At 39.1% G+C, this 17,975-nt stretch overlaps 1 protein-coding gene across 1 annotated transcript; it reads left to right on the top strand.

Moving 5' to 3' along the window:
- Positions 1-8,702: 8,702 nt before the first annotated feature.
- Positions 8,703-16,870, top strand: atp6v1g3.S (ATPase, H+ transporting, lysosomal 13kDa, V1 subunit G3 S homeolog). The gene is made up of 3 exons (XM_018261093.2): positions 8,703-8,841; positions 14,339-14,439; positions 16,350-16,870. The coding sequence occupies exons 1-3, from the start codon at positions 8,760-8,762 to the stop codon at positions 16,524-16,526; spliced, it is 360 nt and encodes a 119-aa protein (XP_018116582.1). The 5' UTR covers positions 8,703-8,759; the 3' UTR covers positions 16,527-16,870.
- The last annotated feature ends 1,105 nt before the right edge of the window (positions 16,871-17,975 follow it).

The raw sequence follows: 17,975 nt of genomic DNA, 5'->3' as shown, positions 1-17,975 counted from the left end.
GTGGAAGAAGAAGAAACCACGCGGCGGGCTAAAATTTTACCCAAGGTGGGAGATTTCCTTGATACAAATGTAATATCCTTGGGGGAGATTATCCCCTTAAGCTGGCTGTCATTATATAAAATAGGAAGATATTTGTTAACTGTTTTACAAACTGAAGTAAATTCTTCGCTGTGATATACCTCTACTATACCTCCGGCCAGTGGAACTCATAGAGCATATCCTCCCTGGGCACTAAGGTGTCTCTGTACTGTCAGCTGCAAGATTGCCCATAACAAACACTAACAATCACTAGCAAATCTATCCACACCTCACAGTATCATTACTCTGTGAAGATTCACATTCATCCAGATTATGGTATATCTGTAGAAATAAGTCAAATCAACTGGACTTGCTGTGTTTTTCTTGAAGATGTTTCATCAGTCATCCAACTGGCTTTCTCAAGAATGACTTGTAAATAAGATCTTTCTGGAATAAATACACTGGAAAGTTGCTCCAATCAGTATAATCTGTTTATCATAATCAGCAAGGATGTCACAAAGTTAGGTATTGATTGTATTAGCATGATTGGAGTTATTATTAAACCTCCCAGGGAGAGGTGCCAAAACAGCATTGTATGTGGCATCAGGTACATAACAGAAAAATGCATATAAGTAACATGATGCCAGGATATACTGTATGTTTTATAGCTGTTGCTTCTTCAGGGCATTGGTGGGCCTAAGACTAAGATAACATCTGGCCACACCTCATCATTTGTAGCAATTATATAAAAGCTCAAGTGTTGCACTTTTATACCAATATAGCATACAAACACTCTGAAGCCCACACACTCTTCCAGAGCAAAACTATTATGCTCACGCACATACAGCAACAACAGCACACAAGCATATACAGTACAAATACATGTGTTGCCAATTGTATAACATCTGCCAGAAAGCACATAATATAGTATTCCAAGGATTATATCATTTCTCAGCAAGCAATAGAACATGGAGCATCTGAAACCCCCATCTGGCAGACAGTACAGGAGATGTATTCCAGATACTATCTGAAATTGCTCAGCCCGCATACAGTGAAGGTTATATTTGTCTGAGCATTTTGTACAACTCCTCACAGTGGTGCAACTACCTCTTAGTGGGGGGTGGGCAGAAAGGACATGGTTCCCCCAGCACACACCTTTCTACCTGCTGTTAGAGCCATTTGTTCATGGGTGAGGGAGCGAGGGGTCCGATAATGTGATATGAAGGGCGACCCTAAATATTGCTTTGCAGGGGGCTCCAGGAAAGTAAAGTACAACACTGACTCCATTTAGCAAGTATACATGCATAATATATATATATAATACACAAAAGCCATGAATATCTTGTAAATTATATCCTTATAAACGGTGAGTTCTGATGTCATCAGTTATAAACGGTGAGTTCTGATGTCATTTCTGTCACATGACTCACTGAAATTTGTGTATTATAATAAATAAAGTACCCCCAGTTGCAAAATATGAGGATATTAGAAGTTACCTCGGAGTTCCATGACCTGTATAAAAACACTCGGCCTTCGGCCTCGTGTTTTTATATGGTCATGAAACTCCTCGGTAACTTATAATATCCTTATATTTTACAATAGGGGGTACTTTATTCACTATATATATATATATATTTATTGATAAAGTGGCACAGCTGAGCAAATGATAGCATATCGGTCAACCGGAACATGGATATTACTATCTATGGGAAGCATCTGTACAATTTATCCCAAGCACAATACTGAGAAATAATTCAATCCACTGGGACAGGTATGAGACCGTTATCCAGAAACCCAATATCCAGAAATCTCCGAATTACGGAAAGGTCTTCTCCCGTAGACTCGATTTTATCCAAATAATCCAGTTTTTTTTTAACAATTATTTCCTTTTCCTCTGTAATAATAAAACAGTAACGTGTACTTGATCCCTACTTAGATATAATTAATTCGGAAGCAAAATCAACCTATTGGGTTTATTTAATGTTTACATGAGTTTCTAGTAGACTTAAGGTATGAAGATCCAAATTATGGAAATATCCATTATTCTGGAAAACCCCAGGTCCTGAGCATTCTGGATAACAGGTCCCATATGTGTACTAACTATTCTTCAAAGTTTCTCCAAAACTGCAGAAAAAGGTCAGGGGCCCAGAGTTTCCAATTGGATGGAGCAATGCAGCCCTACTTCATTTATGTCTGAAAACATCTGTGTATCTAAGGAGGGAGTTTCCCCATGGCAATCCAAATTCTAATAAATATCTACAGAATATGGGCTCATTTGCCAAGTATTGGGCCAAGGTGCAATGTGCCTTATCTTTTGAAAACAATGCACGTTGAACTGAATAAATGCATCTGCTGCTGTCAATTGAAATCTCTCCACCTCACTAATGAATTGTGCCCAAGTGGGCATCTTGTGCCTGTCTTATAAGGGTCAGTACTTTAATGGTCCATTGGCATGTGTCCTCTGTAAGTGCATCATTAGACTTTAGAAGTGCCTGCAGATGCAAGGCTCAGTGAAAACCTGGTAAATAATGGGTTGCATTTTGCAGGAGAATGCTATGTTCTGTACCTTGCAATGGATACAAAGTCACAACTAGCACAAGGGTGGCAAAGTCCATTGGAACTAGATGCAAGTAGTAAGTAAATTGTGCTGTAATGGGCCCTTTAGTGGGCATAATGCATTATTTATAAATTACCTCTTAGATGGCTCAATAAAAGGAATGCAGATTATAAGTAGGAAAGCAGAGGGGCATAATTTGGACTATTAAAGAACATTTATTTTGCTCATAGAGAGATTTAATGGATGTATGAAAAAGTGACAGGAGAGGATGAGAACATTATATATACTTATATACAGTATTTATATAATAACTTGACTAAGGTCATTAGAAAAGCTTTAAGATGCTACAAAGAGTACAGCAGAAAAGTTAGTACCCCAGGTCAGAACCATAATACAGTAGAATCTTTCCACGAATCTATGAACACAAGTATAGTGCAATCAGTGGGTAAAAGAAGAATGAAGTAAACTGTGATGCTGTTTTGAGGTGTGTTACACTATCAAAGCTTTTTGAGTGGTTAGGGAGACTTAAGGTGGCCCTAGACATTAACATGTTTAAAAGATCATTTCATTATCCTAAGACCAAGATTATCCTAAGCAATCGTTTAAACTGAAAAAGATCTAAAAAGGCCATTTGAAGCAATATCGTCTAGTTGAAGTCAGCGAAACTGTGGCTAGCTGCCTGCTTGGCCCTACAAACAAATGGACAATGGATACATTTCACTGTGAACAATGAAAATTTTCTTACCTGACGATCGATTTTCTCACCAATATGGGAGGAAAAATCATTAGATGCACGATAGTTTGGATCCCACTAACCTCAAAAGCCTCACAGATTGCACTAAAGTTGGTCATTAGGAAGGGAAAAATCTTAAAGGGATCCTGTCATCGGAAAACACGTTTTTTTCAAAATGCATCAATTAATAGTGCTACTCCAGCAGACTTCTGCACTGAAATCCATTTCTCAAAAGAGCAAACAGATTTTTTTATATTCAATTTTGAAATCTGACATGGGGCTAGACATTGTCAATTTCCCAGCTGCCCCAAGTCATGTGACTTGTGCCTGCACTTTAGGAGAGAAATGCTTTCTGGCAGGCTGCTGTTTTTCCTTCTCAATGTAACTGAATGTGTCTCAGTGGGACATGGGTTTTTACTATTGAGTGCTGTTCTTAGATCTACCAGGCAGCTGTTATCTTGTGTTAGGGAGCTGCTATCTGGTTACCTTCCCATTGTTCTTTTGTTTGGCTGCTGGGGGGGGGAAGGGAGGGGGTGATAACTTGCAGTACAGCAGTAAAGAGTGATTGAAGTTTATCAGAGCACAAATCACATGACTTGGGGGGAAATTGACAATATGTCTAGCCCCATGTCAGATTTCAAAATTAAATATAAAAAAAAATCTGTTTGCTCTTTTGAGAAATGGATTTCAGTGTAGAATTCTATAGTAGCATTATTGACTGATTCATTTAGAAAACATTTTTTTCCCCATGACAGTATCCCTTTAACGTCTATGGCATCCTTTAGCAGGGAGAAGAGACCTTTTACACTGCCATTTTGATGAGCCGAGGTAGGATTCTTTTTACTTTAATGGAGAATTGTTAGAATCATAAGTCCTGCTGGATTTCCAGGTGCCGTTCCTCAGTACATCTAACAAAAAAACACGACATTTCTATCTCCAAATAAGACTATTATGTTGTCCTCTTGAGTTGCAGCTGTGGCATTATCTTTAGTTGCATAAAATAATAGTTTAGTTGACAATATAATAATACTAATAATTTTAGACATTTGCAGAGCCCAGCCGTATGCCCACAGTACCAAGCCAGACTCTCTTATAACCCACTAGCACATTTTGTGTTACCTAGCTCAACTTTTTTTTCTTTCCCTTTCATTCTGCCCTCCCCTCAGATTTTTTTTCTCTACTTTTTGTGGTGGAATTTTCAATTTGCTTCCAAAGCATTTCTGGCCTTGGTTCTAAATTATGTTCCAAAACGATTCTACTTAATATTGGTGAGAAGCAATTTATCATTCCCTTATTATCATGTCTAGCCATAACCATAGGGCTGGGTCTTCTTTTTGGCTTAGGATGGAGGAGGTGTTACCCATCCAAGTGTACATGCCCTGTGGCAGGTAAAAATCCCCATTGTTACAGGAATGTCAGGTGTCAGGTAAAGGTAAACAATCCTTGCATATGTGCACATACATTAACTGGACCATAGTCAATAAATGATGGCCATTAATTAATTAATTCATTCATTCATTCATTAAAAGGGTCCAACTCCCTCTAACATAACGTAAATTAATTCGGTGGTCCAGGGGAAATTGTAAATACAGAAATAAACCTGCATGAAACAGCTGCTCAACCTGCCTTCCATTCTATTATTGGTTACAAGCCTGTGTCCCACAAATAAGAAGTTATAATAAGTGAATATCACAGCGATTGCAAAGAATACACAGCTAGCTAAAATGGTGTAAACAAGCCTAAAATGTTCTATGATGAATGCAGATTTATTTCATGCACCAGAACATCTAGCAAATGTCTCCAGCGACCTGTTCCTCAGAACCTCGTGTCGCTGTAGCAATTGCCTGAGTAGCAGATTACACAAAGCCTGCAAATGTTGCAAGTGTGGGGGGAAATGTAGAAGAGGAATACTGTTGCAAAGTTTCCTGTTGTTATAAGTTAAAAGTACATGTATAGATGACTATCGTTTCTGTGTCTAGGTGCCTGTATGTGAAAATTACTGTAGCTCAAGAAAAGGTTTGGTCTCAGTCTAATTACAGCCCAAAAAATCTGTACTGGATAGTCAGTTATTTAATAACTGTGTTACGTTAACTTGGGCTATACAGGCCAAAAGGGGTTAATGTCCAGCTAGTGTTAGAGCATGGGTTACATGTGACTCAAACACTTCAGGCTAGGGCCTTCGCTAAGTGGAAGATTTCAGGTGTGGTGTAGCGTAATTACAACTCCCACAGGCTACTGTGCAATAAAACAGGGAAAAAATGGGCACCAGGAGGTTCTTGCAGTCAAACAGAATAAACTATTTATTTGTACCACAAGGTTGTACTTACATGGATACAGAAGCATTTGCAGAATATATATGCACACCTCACTCACACAGAGCTGACAGAGGTAGATGCAGAATATATATATACTGTATATAGGCACACACACCACACAGCTCACACAGGACTGGCAGGCTCACAAAGAGCTCATAGGTAGAGGCAGAATATATGTAGGCACACAACTCACACAGAGCTTCAGAGGTAGAGGCAGGTACATTTTCCTGCGGATGTAGTCAAGGCAGTACAGCACCTCCAGGCAGAAATACACACGTGGTCTGGATCTCACCCAGCAGAGTGATTAGGGAAGAGAACCTAAAGCCTGACACCCTATCCACTGTGGTAGTGTTTTAATTTGTCCTGTATTTTGTGCTGCTCCATCTCTGATTGGGCACTCCAAGATGTTGAACACATATACTGTATAGTGCACATTTGTTCTCAGCTATAGATGGGCATGAATGTAAGCAAAATGAATGAAAGCACAGGATTAAGGGCAAAAAAGGTGCAACAAAGGGATACTTAACAAGATAAAGCCTTTATGAATGAGTCCCAGCGAGCAGCAAACTCAGTAGATTTGAAACTCAAGACGCACACCCAGTTTTATTTCACATTTGTTTCTTGTGGTTATTTTCTAGGTTTCATAGTTGCATTTGCACCATCTACTGGAAATGACACAAAATAAAAATACCTTTTATAAGAGCAGCAATTTCCTTATTATTTATTATTGGCACACTGAGGCATCACTGCCACCAAAATTGTTCCACAAGACTGAACCAAATGGTCAGGCCTACACAGTTTAGTAATAAACAACCTTCTGAAACAAAATGGAAGAAGATCCTACTCTCAACAGCTGTTTTACCAAGTGACTTCTTTGTTATGTAAGTATTACCCAGATGTAAAAATGGGTATATACTATACTGAGCTCTGCATTGAGTGATGGATGAAAATTCCAGTAAGAAAGGTGTCAGGATATGCAACTAGCCCTGTCCTGAGGCAGGTGAAATGGACAGGGCCTCAATGCTGCACATTATAGCTCTCCCTAGGGCAAGAGAAGAAGATGCCTAAGTGCCTCCCCTAAAATGCACCCCACTCTATTCAAAGAGCAGTCTTCAGGTCTATGTGCTCAAAACGGATACATACACAATGCCCCACTCAGTGGGCAAAGTGCAAATATACAGTAAGCCGGCTGCATTGTGCATGAGCCCTAATGTACAAGATGTGTCTCTACTTTGTGACCAACGACTCATTGTGGGGTCACTGTGAGTAATGTGAAAAGTAAAGTGTAGTAGTGAAGCAGTAAAGTGTCACTACTGCACTAATAGCATGAATGTGATAGGGATTTACATTGTAAGCTCCACTGGGGCCAGGACTGATGTGAATGATGTAAAATCTATTTGCTGAATATGCCAGTGCTATATAAAGGATTATAATAAATAATAATAACACATATTTATAAAGCAGCAACATAATTCAGCAGCACTGCGTACAATAGAAGAGTGTGTAGATTAAATATACATAAAACATGCAAATACAGACTATTAGGGGAAATAAAGAGGGCCCTGCTTAATTGAAAACGAGAAAGGGGTATAAGATACAAGTATGGGGATAGGTATTGGGCAGGATTGAGAATCAGCTAGCGATGTGACATTGAGAAATACACTTTAGAGAAGGATGTGGCATAAAGCGCATAGTGTAGGAATGCTAGACAGCCAGACGGCACTTGGCCAACCTAGAGCTGCTGCCAGGCATCTGTTGGCCCACTTACTTGGGGTTTTATTACATTTTCAAGAGGGGGGAGGAGGGAGTTGGCAACAAGGGAAGGTGGCATTCACGACGGTGGGACTCTGAGGTGGACACTGGTGGGCCCCAGACACCCCTAAATGAGGGTAACCCTCTCTAAAGAAATGTTTTTAAGAGATAATTTAAAGGATGAAAGATTGGGAGAAAGTCTGATGGTATGGGAAAGGAAACAAGGAAAGGGGCAGATCTAGTGATGTTTCAGAGAATGATACATGGTTTGTTAAATACTGAGATAAATTTATAGATATAGGGTGGGAGTTGTATACAAGATATCCTTATTGCTGTGTGTTACTCTGGAGTTGTACAGGAAGGTGATAATTGATGTCTATGTAAAAGGACAATCACACAGCAGCCCTATACATCCAGATTGCTGGGGCAGCTTGGGTCTTAGCTGCTTTTAAAGGGGACCTGTCACCCTAAGAAATAATTTCAAATTCTTTTCTATCATGTTAGTTGAGCAAAATAATTTGTAAATTTGTAAATTTGTAAATTTACTTACACTGTATTCATTATTTAAATTTTGTTTCCTTCTGTTTTGGAATTATACAATCACAGCAAGCAGGCAGCTGCCATTTAGTGGACACGGTTATTAAGGGAAATTGTGTATCACCCCAAAATCTTGTGTATGAACCAGAATGAGGGACCTAATGTCGATGTGCAGTGCCCTAAACAAATATAGAGCCTAAGGAGGAAAGGGGGAATGTGAGGAGAGCAGTGACATCTAGGAAGTGCTGAATAGAAAGTGAAAGTAATTGACTGCCCCGCCTCTATGCCACGGGCATAGAGGCAGGGCAGGTAATATTTGATTGACTGTTTAGATATTTAAACACCTTTATAACAGGTATGAATGTTTTAATGAAAAAAAATTTTGGGGTTCCATATTTAATTTGGAAAAGACTTTCATTATGCAGTTTTTTATGTGTAGATGACAGGTCCACTTTAATTTATCTATTATTTATCTTTCCCAGGTTATTGTGTCCACAGAACTCTGCCCCTCTTTATGCAGACATTTACCCATAGCAGTAGCATTATATAAAAACAAGACAGGTTTACTATATAAACACAATTTATTTTTTACCATTCATGTTACACTGTTTGTGTGCTAATGGAAAAGTAAGAGTCCTTGTGTATTCCTCTGACCCACTACACGTAATCGCCGTTACATTCAAAGAAAATCCACCTTTATCTTTTATACACAAAATAAATCTAGCTTTTTCTGGTCTGCCCAGTTTCCCAAGCATAAGAGCAATGTTATGACATCAAACAGAAGTAGAGAAGGATAAGAGCAGCCTCCCCGGCATCAACAGGCAGAGAACAGGCAAGAGCAGTGACAATGACCAGCCAGTCCCGGGGCATCCAGCAACTTCTCCAGGCAGAGAAACGGGCAAAGGACAAGTTAGAGGAAACAAAGAAACGTAAGACTATCTCACAAATTAGCTTTACTATCTTGAATTTCTTTTATCAGAACTTATTACTGCCAAAATGGGCAGACAGGGACATTTGCATTGTACCCTCAATCTTTTTGGTCTGCATTTATTTTATTTTATATATTTTCAAATTATAGCACCTCATTTCCTTCATTTCAAGACTCTATTTCTGTAACCCTGCCTTATATCAGTGGTGCCACTTGGCCCAACAGAAAACTATTCACTCCAAATATAATATAACTTGCACCTATATATACAGTGCAACAGCTAGTCCAGTATGAAAGATATAATCAAAGTGGAATTAATATAGTTATGACATCAGTTAACACTGCCAGTCCAATAAAATTTGTAATGTACTGTATGTGTGTTAATCATTAGAGGGACAAATAGGGAGAGTTTATAGGGAGATTTCGGGTGGCACTTACTGGATTACATTAGGGGCGTATTTCTTAACATTGGATACAAACATCACCAGTTAGATTTGAACAGTCACCTGTTAAAAAACAAAAATTAAAAAACAATAGGAAATATCCGATTGGCTGCTATGCCCAGATTACTGGTGATGTTTGTCTCCAATGTTAATATATATTCCCTTTAAGCAAATTGTTATTCCTCACAGAGTTACTTGGGGGCTTGCTTTAAAACTTATTTATAGCATTCTTCACAGTGCCAGTGAAAGCAAAACTTGTGATGGGCAAGTAAAGGCTATTGTGAGGTTATTTAGCTATGAATCCCTGTTCCTACTAGAACTGTCAGTTGTCTGTTGTCTGTGAGATCTGGGAGTTGTAGTCTGAAGGATCTTCAGTTTGCCGGGACTGGGCAAACAAAATAAATAAATAAGAGCACAGCTTTCAATCAGTTTTTTTTAAACATACAATGCAAAGTTATTCAGGGAGCTAGTGGTGCAGTCAACATCCTTAATCATAAATCCTTGGCACCCCACACAACCCAGTAAAGTATAACCAGGCCAGTCGTGCATTAACTGTACCCATATATTCAGTGAATGCATGGTCTCCTAGGAGTCAGATCAAACATTTTTCTCCGCTCTAAAATACCTGGAGTGCTACAACAGAAACCTTTTTGCATTGCTCGTCCCATTGTCGGAGGCACACGCCGATAAAGGGCATCTGGCAGGCCCGGACTGGCAATCTGTGGGTTCTGGCAAATGTCAGAAGGGCTGCTATAAGGTGCCATAGAAAGTTGGTATTTAGTGGGCTGGTGGGGGCTGTTTGGGCCTCTGTGTGGGCTGTTTGGGCCTCTGTGTATCTGAATTGCCAGGGCCTATTTTAATTCTCAGTCCGGACCTGGCATCTGGTTGCAATTCGCAACAAAGCAAGCCAGAATCAAAGGGGAACAACAACGGCTCCAAATGCAGCAGTTACTTTGATCACAAACACAAATTTTATAGGGATTTTTTCCTTAGGATCATAAACTTACTACTGCAAGCAATATGTTCAGAGCTTAAAGGAGCAGCTATGTCTGCCTGTATAGAACACTATAGAAAGCTTTCCAACAGGAGGCTTCTGCCTCCACCCATCCCCAAGTATCATTTGTGCCATTGTCAGTCACTGGAGCAGAATAATTTGCATCCAAGCGAAGCCACTAAAGAAGGGGTAGAATGTGCAACACCTTCCTCAGCCTGAGCCCGTTAGGATGGCCTGTTTATTGGCTGCTGTATTTGATGTTGAGCTGTATTAAACCCACAATTACCAAAACATGAAAAATGAAATCCTTGAGAATGTGTCCTTTTAGCACATACATGGAACCAGTTGAATAAAGCTGTACATGAGCAAAAATGCCTTGTTTTTTGGCTCCTCTGCATAAAGAAGGCAGGTTGGGTGTGAGGAGAAATTTTCATGGGGTTCTTAATAAAATGAATAAACAATGGTCCAAAGAGAGTGCATGTTTTAAACACCTCTCATTCAATACTCGTCTTGCTCATCCAGAGTCTTATTTCAATCCCATAACAGCACCCAGGGTCGTTATCTCTGCAAATGGGAAGGTAATCATTAGTAATCCTGGTGCATAGTCTGTCAATTCCTGCCACATACTGCATGGAGCCCCTCTCAGTAATCTCTATACACATATAACCTGAACCTGCTGCTCCTAGTTGGATCCAGGGTTTTTTCTGTCTCGTCTGACATTCTGAGTTTAGGGAGGAGGAAAATGTTTTTACTGCAAACTAAACCAGTCCAGGCTGTTCTTCCTCGTTCAGTGTTGATGACTGCTACAGCCAAGGTACTTGTTTAGAAAACAAACATAACATACCTGTAAGCTTTTGTGCAAGTATTCCATAGATTACTATCTACATGTTCACTGTTTAAAGCAGGCAATCTTTGCAGTTTTCATATATAATGTCTGCTCCTGGGGCATTTCCATATAAACTAATTGTCTTCTTCTCCGCAATCTCCTCTGCTTCTCTCTCAAATCTCTCATTTGCTCCTCCTTTATCATTTATCCATTATGTTGTTCTTCTTCATCAGCATTCTCTCTGATTCCATGAAGGCTATGTGTACAAAGACATAAAAGTTAATGAATGTACTGAATTATGTCCGTGTACATACAATTGGGTAAATTTATCAAAGAGTGAAGTTCCGCCACTAGAGTGAAATTCCACAGCTCTCAATTCATTTCTATGGGATTTTGAAAGGCGTATTTATCAATGGGTGAAAGTGAAAGTTCCCCCTTTGATAAATACGCCTATAAAAATCCCATAGAAATGAATGGAGAGTGGCGGAACTTCACTATTAACTTCACTCTTTGATAAATATACCCCAATATTTCTGGCACTCACAGGAACACCTTAAAGGGAACATGCTAATTTAACAAATACTGTATGTCATTAAATTACAGGGACTCTAATGTCTTACCATTTGTGCTTTTCTTTCTCTACTCCAATTGCTCACATTCCTATTTGAATTTTTTCTATTCACCTCTTGCTTTTCCAATATTCATGTGGCCAAAGTCATATTTAGGGGCAGGAGGTATACATAATTGTAGCTAATCAGAGCACCTCAACATAGTGGGGTTGTAATGGTAAAAATGCTGGCTATAGCTTGTCAGTGTCTGCCATAGTAGGCACAGTAAACAGATCATATTAGATCAAGTTGTGACCACTATAGGGTGGCACAAGAGCATGATATGGGTGTCCACTTGCATGTCCCTTACCAGAGGAGCACCCGTTGGTATAAGTCACAGCAGGAATCTCACAGCCGCAGACCCGTTGCACTTGGGCAATTAATGTAAAACTCAGGGTGCAGCTTGGTCTTATAAGGACTGTAGGTTTGGACCAGCACCCCATATTTAAAGGGTGGAAACAATGAACTTGTAATATTCTCACTGTAAAGTAATAGCAGGCTGTTGTTTCTCCTACTCAATGTAACTGAATGTGTCACAGTGGGACCTGGATTTTACTATTGAGTGCTGTTCTTAGATCTACCAGGGAGCTGTTATCTTGTGTCAGGGAGCTGCTATCTGGTTACCTTCCCATTGTTCTGTTGTTAGGCTGCTGGGGGGGAGGGAGTACAGAAGTAAAGAGTGACTTAAGTTTATCAGAGCCCAAGTCACATGACGGGGGGCAACTGGGAAACTGGCAATATGTCTAGCCCCATGTCAGAAAATCTGTTTGCTCTTTTGAGAAACAGATTTCAGTGCAGAATTCTGCTGGAGTAGCACTATTAACTAGTGCATTTTGAAAAAAAATTCCAAACAGTATCCCTTTAAGGTTCAGGAGCCACTGATGTAGTCCATTCATATCCAGATAAAACAGGCTTCTCCCACCTATGCTGCATAAATATTACATAAAGCAGCTTCAGAGCCAGAGTGAAAAAATAAGTTCCATCTGTTTCCTATTATACTTTAAGCACTAGGGGATCAGAATTCTCTTTGTTTTTTTATCTGTCTGATGACCTTCTGCCTTGTCTTTATAACTTTATTTTCTCCTGGCTTGTGCCAAGTCTCCTGGTTTTCATTTGATGTTTAATGATTTCTAGTAAGATTTGTTCTGGTGCAGCTCTGCTGCAGGTCATTGTATTTAATTCGTACTGTGATTGGCAGATGCTGTGGCGAACAGCCATTATTACTATCTATACTAACTAGGGATTGCCAAACGGCCTGCTCAATCTTACGGCTCGGGCGTTCTTTAGGCCTACAGATTCAGATGAACGCTGTCTGGCTTTCTATAACCTTTTTACACAGTGAAACTCTTGCCTTGTCACTGACGTGTTAGGAAAGAATACTTACAGAAAGTGACTGTCCTTTCAGACTACTGAATATACTTTCACAATGTCAGTTAACGAACAATGGTACAATGACATGTATCTTATGTTAGCTTTCCTTGAAAAGAGTGATATATGAGGGCACAGCTCACTGCGTGCACATCCACATTTCTACAAATGAGCCGACCCTTCCATCCTGCTTAACTACATTTTCCATAGAAAATCATGAACAGCACAATAATTTCATGAACTCTTGAGCAGCTGCCTTATTATGATCTATGGAGAAGTGAGCTGCTTCCCTCAGCTGAATCAAGCAATAACATATCATGGGGATGGATTTAAAAACCTGCCCATTTTAGCTTTCACTTATAATGGAGGCAGAGGGTCTGATTTGTGGAATTTAGGACTTTGGGATTACTTGAGAGACAGAGTACTCCTAATCTTTGAAGAGCAAAATTGCTCTAGTTAAAAAAACAGGGATTAATTTAAGTTTACCCAAGGAAACCTGCATTTTCCTCCTGACCAATGTCCCTGCACTCTGTGCTCAGAAACATTATGAAGCATTTTTTAGCATTTTGCACACTGCATCCAGCAAGGTAGATGAGCCATACACACATATTTTTATTAGTGGACATGAAATATAACATTCCCTGCAGATAGTAGGAAGCCAGTTGAACACCTAAATATAACAGGAATTAAGAACTGGGTAATCCATTTGTATATTTCATATTGGGCTCAAACATGACACACTTGCAAAGACAAAAATCAAGTCTCTATTTTTCCTAGCACTTTGAAAAGAAGTGACAATTAGAGATTTAATTTAGAAATCCCAATGACTCAAAACAGGTAGACGGCACTTCTGGAATAGGTTTTATTGGGGTTGCTGCTGTGAAACCTAACGCGTTTCGGGAGTAAATCCCTTAATCATAACCCCTTGCCTCCTTAATATTTGTCTATGTCGTTTTTGGCCACTAATTTGATGCCAATACTGAGCTGTCAATTGACTGATAAGTACAGTATGTTCTGGTAACCTATTCAGTAAGGCTCAGAGTTTAATCTAGGGTCATAGATAAATGATTAAATTACCATCGCAAGCAGGAAGCATAGTGGAAGTCAGGATGGAAAAGTGAGGGTATAAACAGAAAGATAAAAATAGCCATAAAACTGATGCCTCACAATCTGATTTTTTTAACTGTTCAGTGAGAATAGACATAAAATGGTTCTAGTTCAAAATTGCAAATAACTAGCCCTTTGTTTTCTGATCCTAGGAAAAAACAAGCGCTTGCGGCAAGCGAAGGAAGAGGCAACGGCAGAAATTGACCAGTACAAGTTAAATAGAGAAGCAGACTTCCGGCACATCCAGACATCTGTGAGTGGCTCACTGTGCAATGATATGAAAAGCAGAGGGTTGTTGCTAACAAATAACCCTGCAATCAACCCCTTGCTCCCCATGCCCTTTATGTAACTACAGGGAAGTCAAATAACTTGTTCAGTTGGTCTAAATGGAATCAGAACAGCCTGAAAAAAATCTTATATTTATCTTTTTTTTTTTTTTAAACAACTGTGGACTGGTATTTCATGAGAACATACACTGATGTTACCTGCAAGAAATAGGAACATTAGAAAATGAATTAATAAAGAAAGAAAGGTGATATCACCTTGTTAAGGCACTGTAAGTAACTCGAATCTTGGATGTTTTTTAATAAAACCCTGGAACCTGTAGAGCAGAATGCTGCATTTAATGCTCAGTGTTTCACCTGCACCCAGACAGGTTAAGTGAGTGTTTGGGGTGCTCCTACTGGATGTTTATTTATAATGAGTATGAGAAAAATAAGGGATATTAAAATGCTCTTGAATTGTTTCCATTTCTTACCAGTGCTCTCATGTCAGATCAGAAATTCTCTGCCCAGAACTTGTCTCTGAGGTTTTTTCTACCATAAGGAATGGGATATGATTCAGCAAAACACAGCTTCATACATTCAGTCATTTGCTGAACAAAATTGGCCTTATATATAGAACTGTTCGAGTACAAACTAAAATCTGAAGAATTTGATTTGACTGCAGAAAATAAACATGCAGATAGCTGCAATGCCCCAGAAAGATGGCTCCTCGGTGCACCAAACAATGTAGGGTTATAATATCATATCACACATTGAGTCAAACCAACTAAAGTCTGTACAGTCCAACTCAGTGATCCCTAACCAGTAGCTCAAGAGCAACATGTTGCTCTCCAACCGCTTGGATGTTGCTCCCAGTGGCCTCAAACCAGCTGCATATTTTTGAATTCCTGGTTTGGAGGCAAGCTTTAGTTGCATAAAAGCTAGATGTACTGCCAAACAGAACCTCCTGTAGGCTGTCAGTCCACATAGGGGCTACTAAATAGTCAATTACTGCTCTTATTTGGAACCCCCAGGAACTTTCACATGCTTGTGTTGCTCTCCAGTATTTGAATGTGACTCAAGGGTAAAAAAGGTAGGGGACCTCTGGGAGCGGATATCCCCTGTGAGACTACCCACACAATACTCTCATCAATGCAGCATAATTTACTCAGCCAGCTAGTCCTATCACTGTAACACTCAAAAATGGTCATTTACAATGCTTCATGTAGTGTGCTCAGCACAAAAAAGGCTGCAAATCCGTATTTTTATTTTGCAGTTTGATTATGAATTCTCAATTAACTGCATTAATAAACTTATTAAATCAAATTATTTTCACTTAATAAAGATCTATAAAAATCAGAATTGCCAAGCACATTTGGATAGCTCCCGTTTACAGCTATTATCTAAGTTGTCAATTAAACAAGACAAGACATCAATATAAAAAGCTAAATAGAGTATATGGAGTTTTATTCATTATTCTACAGCGGTAGAATACAGTGGACAATTCCAGTGCAATTATATGAGCGTACTCTGCCCTTTTGAGCACTTGCATCCAGTTTAATATTGGAAAAGTCTAAGGGTAACCTCAGATGCCACATTTACTATAGCTTAGTGCTTTATCTATGGAAATGACACAAGGAGTATGATGGAACAGCTAAAAGCCCAATTGTCCTAACGTACAGTAGGGACAGGCCAAAATTGTAGCACTGTAAGGATGGGCTTACCAGAAGATTGCCATAGTTTGGAGCAAATTGGCGTGTCTGTGTGCAACTTGGTCTAAATTTCCACTTTTTTTAATATTCAAAATGTGTAAATTACTAAATTTTGGCCCCACTCTCAGCTACATATGCCTTGAGAAAAAGCAAATGATATGACACTGTATTTTGTTATTTCTCTCCAGGTGATGGGGTCCCAGGGTAACCTGGCAGTGAAGATAGAGGAACAAACTGTCGAGAAGGTTCAGATCTACAATTCCAGTTACCATAAATACAAGGAGGGCATATTAAAAGAACTGCTGGATTTAGCATACAATATAAAACCAGAACTCCACACAAATTACAAATACAAGGTTCAATAAAGCAGATGTGCCTAAGCAGAAGCTGGCTGAGAATTTAAGCTTCTGTTGAAAAAATGTTTTTTTTCCTTGTAAAATCCTTACTGTTTCGCCTCCAACCCCTCCACAACGACCTACAACATGACTTGGTATTGGATTGGGATTTGGAGGAGTATTTAAAAATCGTTTAAAAAGAAGGAACTTTAAAGAGAAAATAAATATCCATATCTATAACCATCTCTCTCTCTCTATAAATATATATATGTATACTGTATACATGTGTGTGTTCTTTATTGGCCTGCTAATGAGCACAGAATAATAAGACTTCTTCATGTTCTGTTCATGTTTAATAAAAGCACTAGAAATTCAAAATTGGAAGTGGCATGAATGTATGAGCCCTGAAAAAGCTAGCAGCAAAAATATAAATAAGTTTTATGCTCGGAATACATTATGTCATACACATTTTCAGCTTGTAATATATTTTTACTTTGAAAAAGAGCTCATTATACATAAGTGTTTTGCAAACTGTAGGTTATATTCCCAACCAATGGGTGCAGAAGTGTTGTTTTTGTTTTTTGTGTTGTTTTTGTACATGGATATGGTTAGGCAGTTTTCGTCTCTTGTTGGTCTTGTTGGAAGGCAGGACAGATTGTTCTGTGATACAATTTAATATGGTGTTCCATGACTCATGTCAGAATGTCAGTTGGGCATTATAAGAATAAAGATGTAGAAACCAGCAGCTCTACCCAATCAACTGTTCTGACTCGCTCATTTGGGCCTAGGAAGTGTATCACAGCTATCTTGAAGTCCATGTTCAGATACAGTATTAAAGGAGAACTAAAGTTTAACTAAAGAAGTAGGCTAGAAATGTTGTACATTATGTTTTGGGCTTCTGTACCAGCCCAAGAAAACCATGGCCCTTTAGCAGTAAAGATCTGTGTCTCCAAAGATGCCCCAGTAGCTCCCCATCTTCTTTTCTGCTGATTCACTGCACATGCTCTTACTGAGCTTAGGGACCAACTCCCAATAAACTGTATGTATAGAATATAAATGTCACAATATAAGGCTGATAAGTACTTAAAACCGATAATTACTACATAACAGCACAGAAACCAGTGCAATTAGCATCAGCATTTATAATCAGCCTTGTAGCCTCAGCTAATATTCCAGCTTAACCTCATTTTCTGCTTGCAAGTTTGCGATGACCCCTAAGCTTAGCTTCCCAACGGAGCATGTGAGTGTTGCAGACACTTTTCAAGATGGCGACCCCCTGTGACAAGTCGGAAGTCCTGAATTATTGTTGCTATTGAGATGCTGAAACTTTAGGCTGGTACAATAAGTTCAGTATGTAAAATATGACATTTCTTATCATATTCATTGTTAGGGTTTAGTTCTCCTTTAAAGTATGCAACTGTTCCATCTGTTTCCTTCTCATACTGTAGGTTAAACATGAAGGTTGACTTGTCTATAGCT

The sequence above is a fragment of the Xenopus laevis genome, chromosome 4S (genome assembly GCF_017654675.1).
Source record: "Xenopus laevis strain J_2021 chromosome 4S, Xenopus_laevis_v10.1, whole genome shotgun sequence".
Lineage (NCBI taxonomy): Eukaryota > Metazoa > Chordata > Amphibia > Anura > Pipidae > Xenopus > Xenopus laevis.
The sequence above is the reverse complement of the archived record's forward strand: the minus strand, read 5'-3'. Positions and strand labels throughout refer to the sequence as shown.

Coding starts and splice junctions, on each gene's coding strand:
- atp6v1g3.S (XM_018261093.2), top strand. CDS start 8,760: ATGACCAGCCAGTCCCGGGGCATCCAGCAACTTCTCCAGGCAGAGAAA. Junction 8,842..14,338: donor GTTAGAGGAAACAAAGAAAC/GTAAGACTATCT, acceptor TTCTGATCCTAG/GAAAAAACAAGCGCTTGCGG. Junction 14,440..16,349: donor TCCGGCACATCCAGACATCT/GTGAGTGGCTCA, acceptor ATTTCTCTCCAG/GTGATGGGGTCCCAGGGTAA.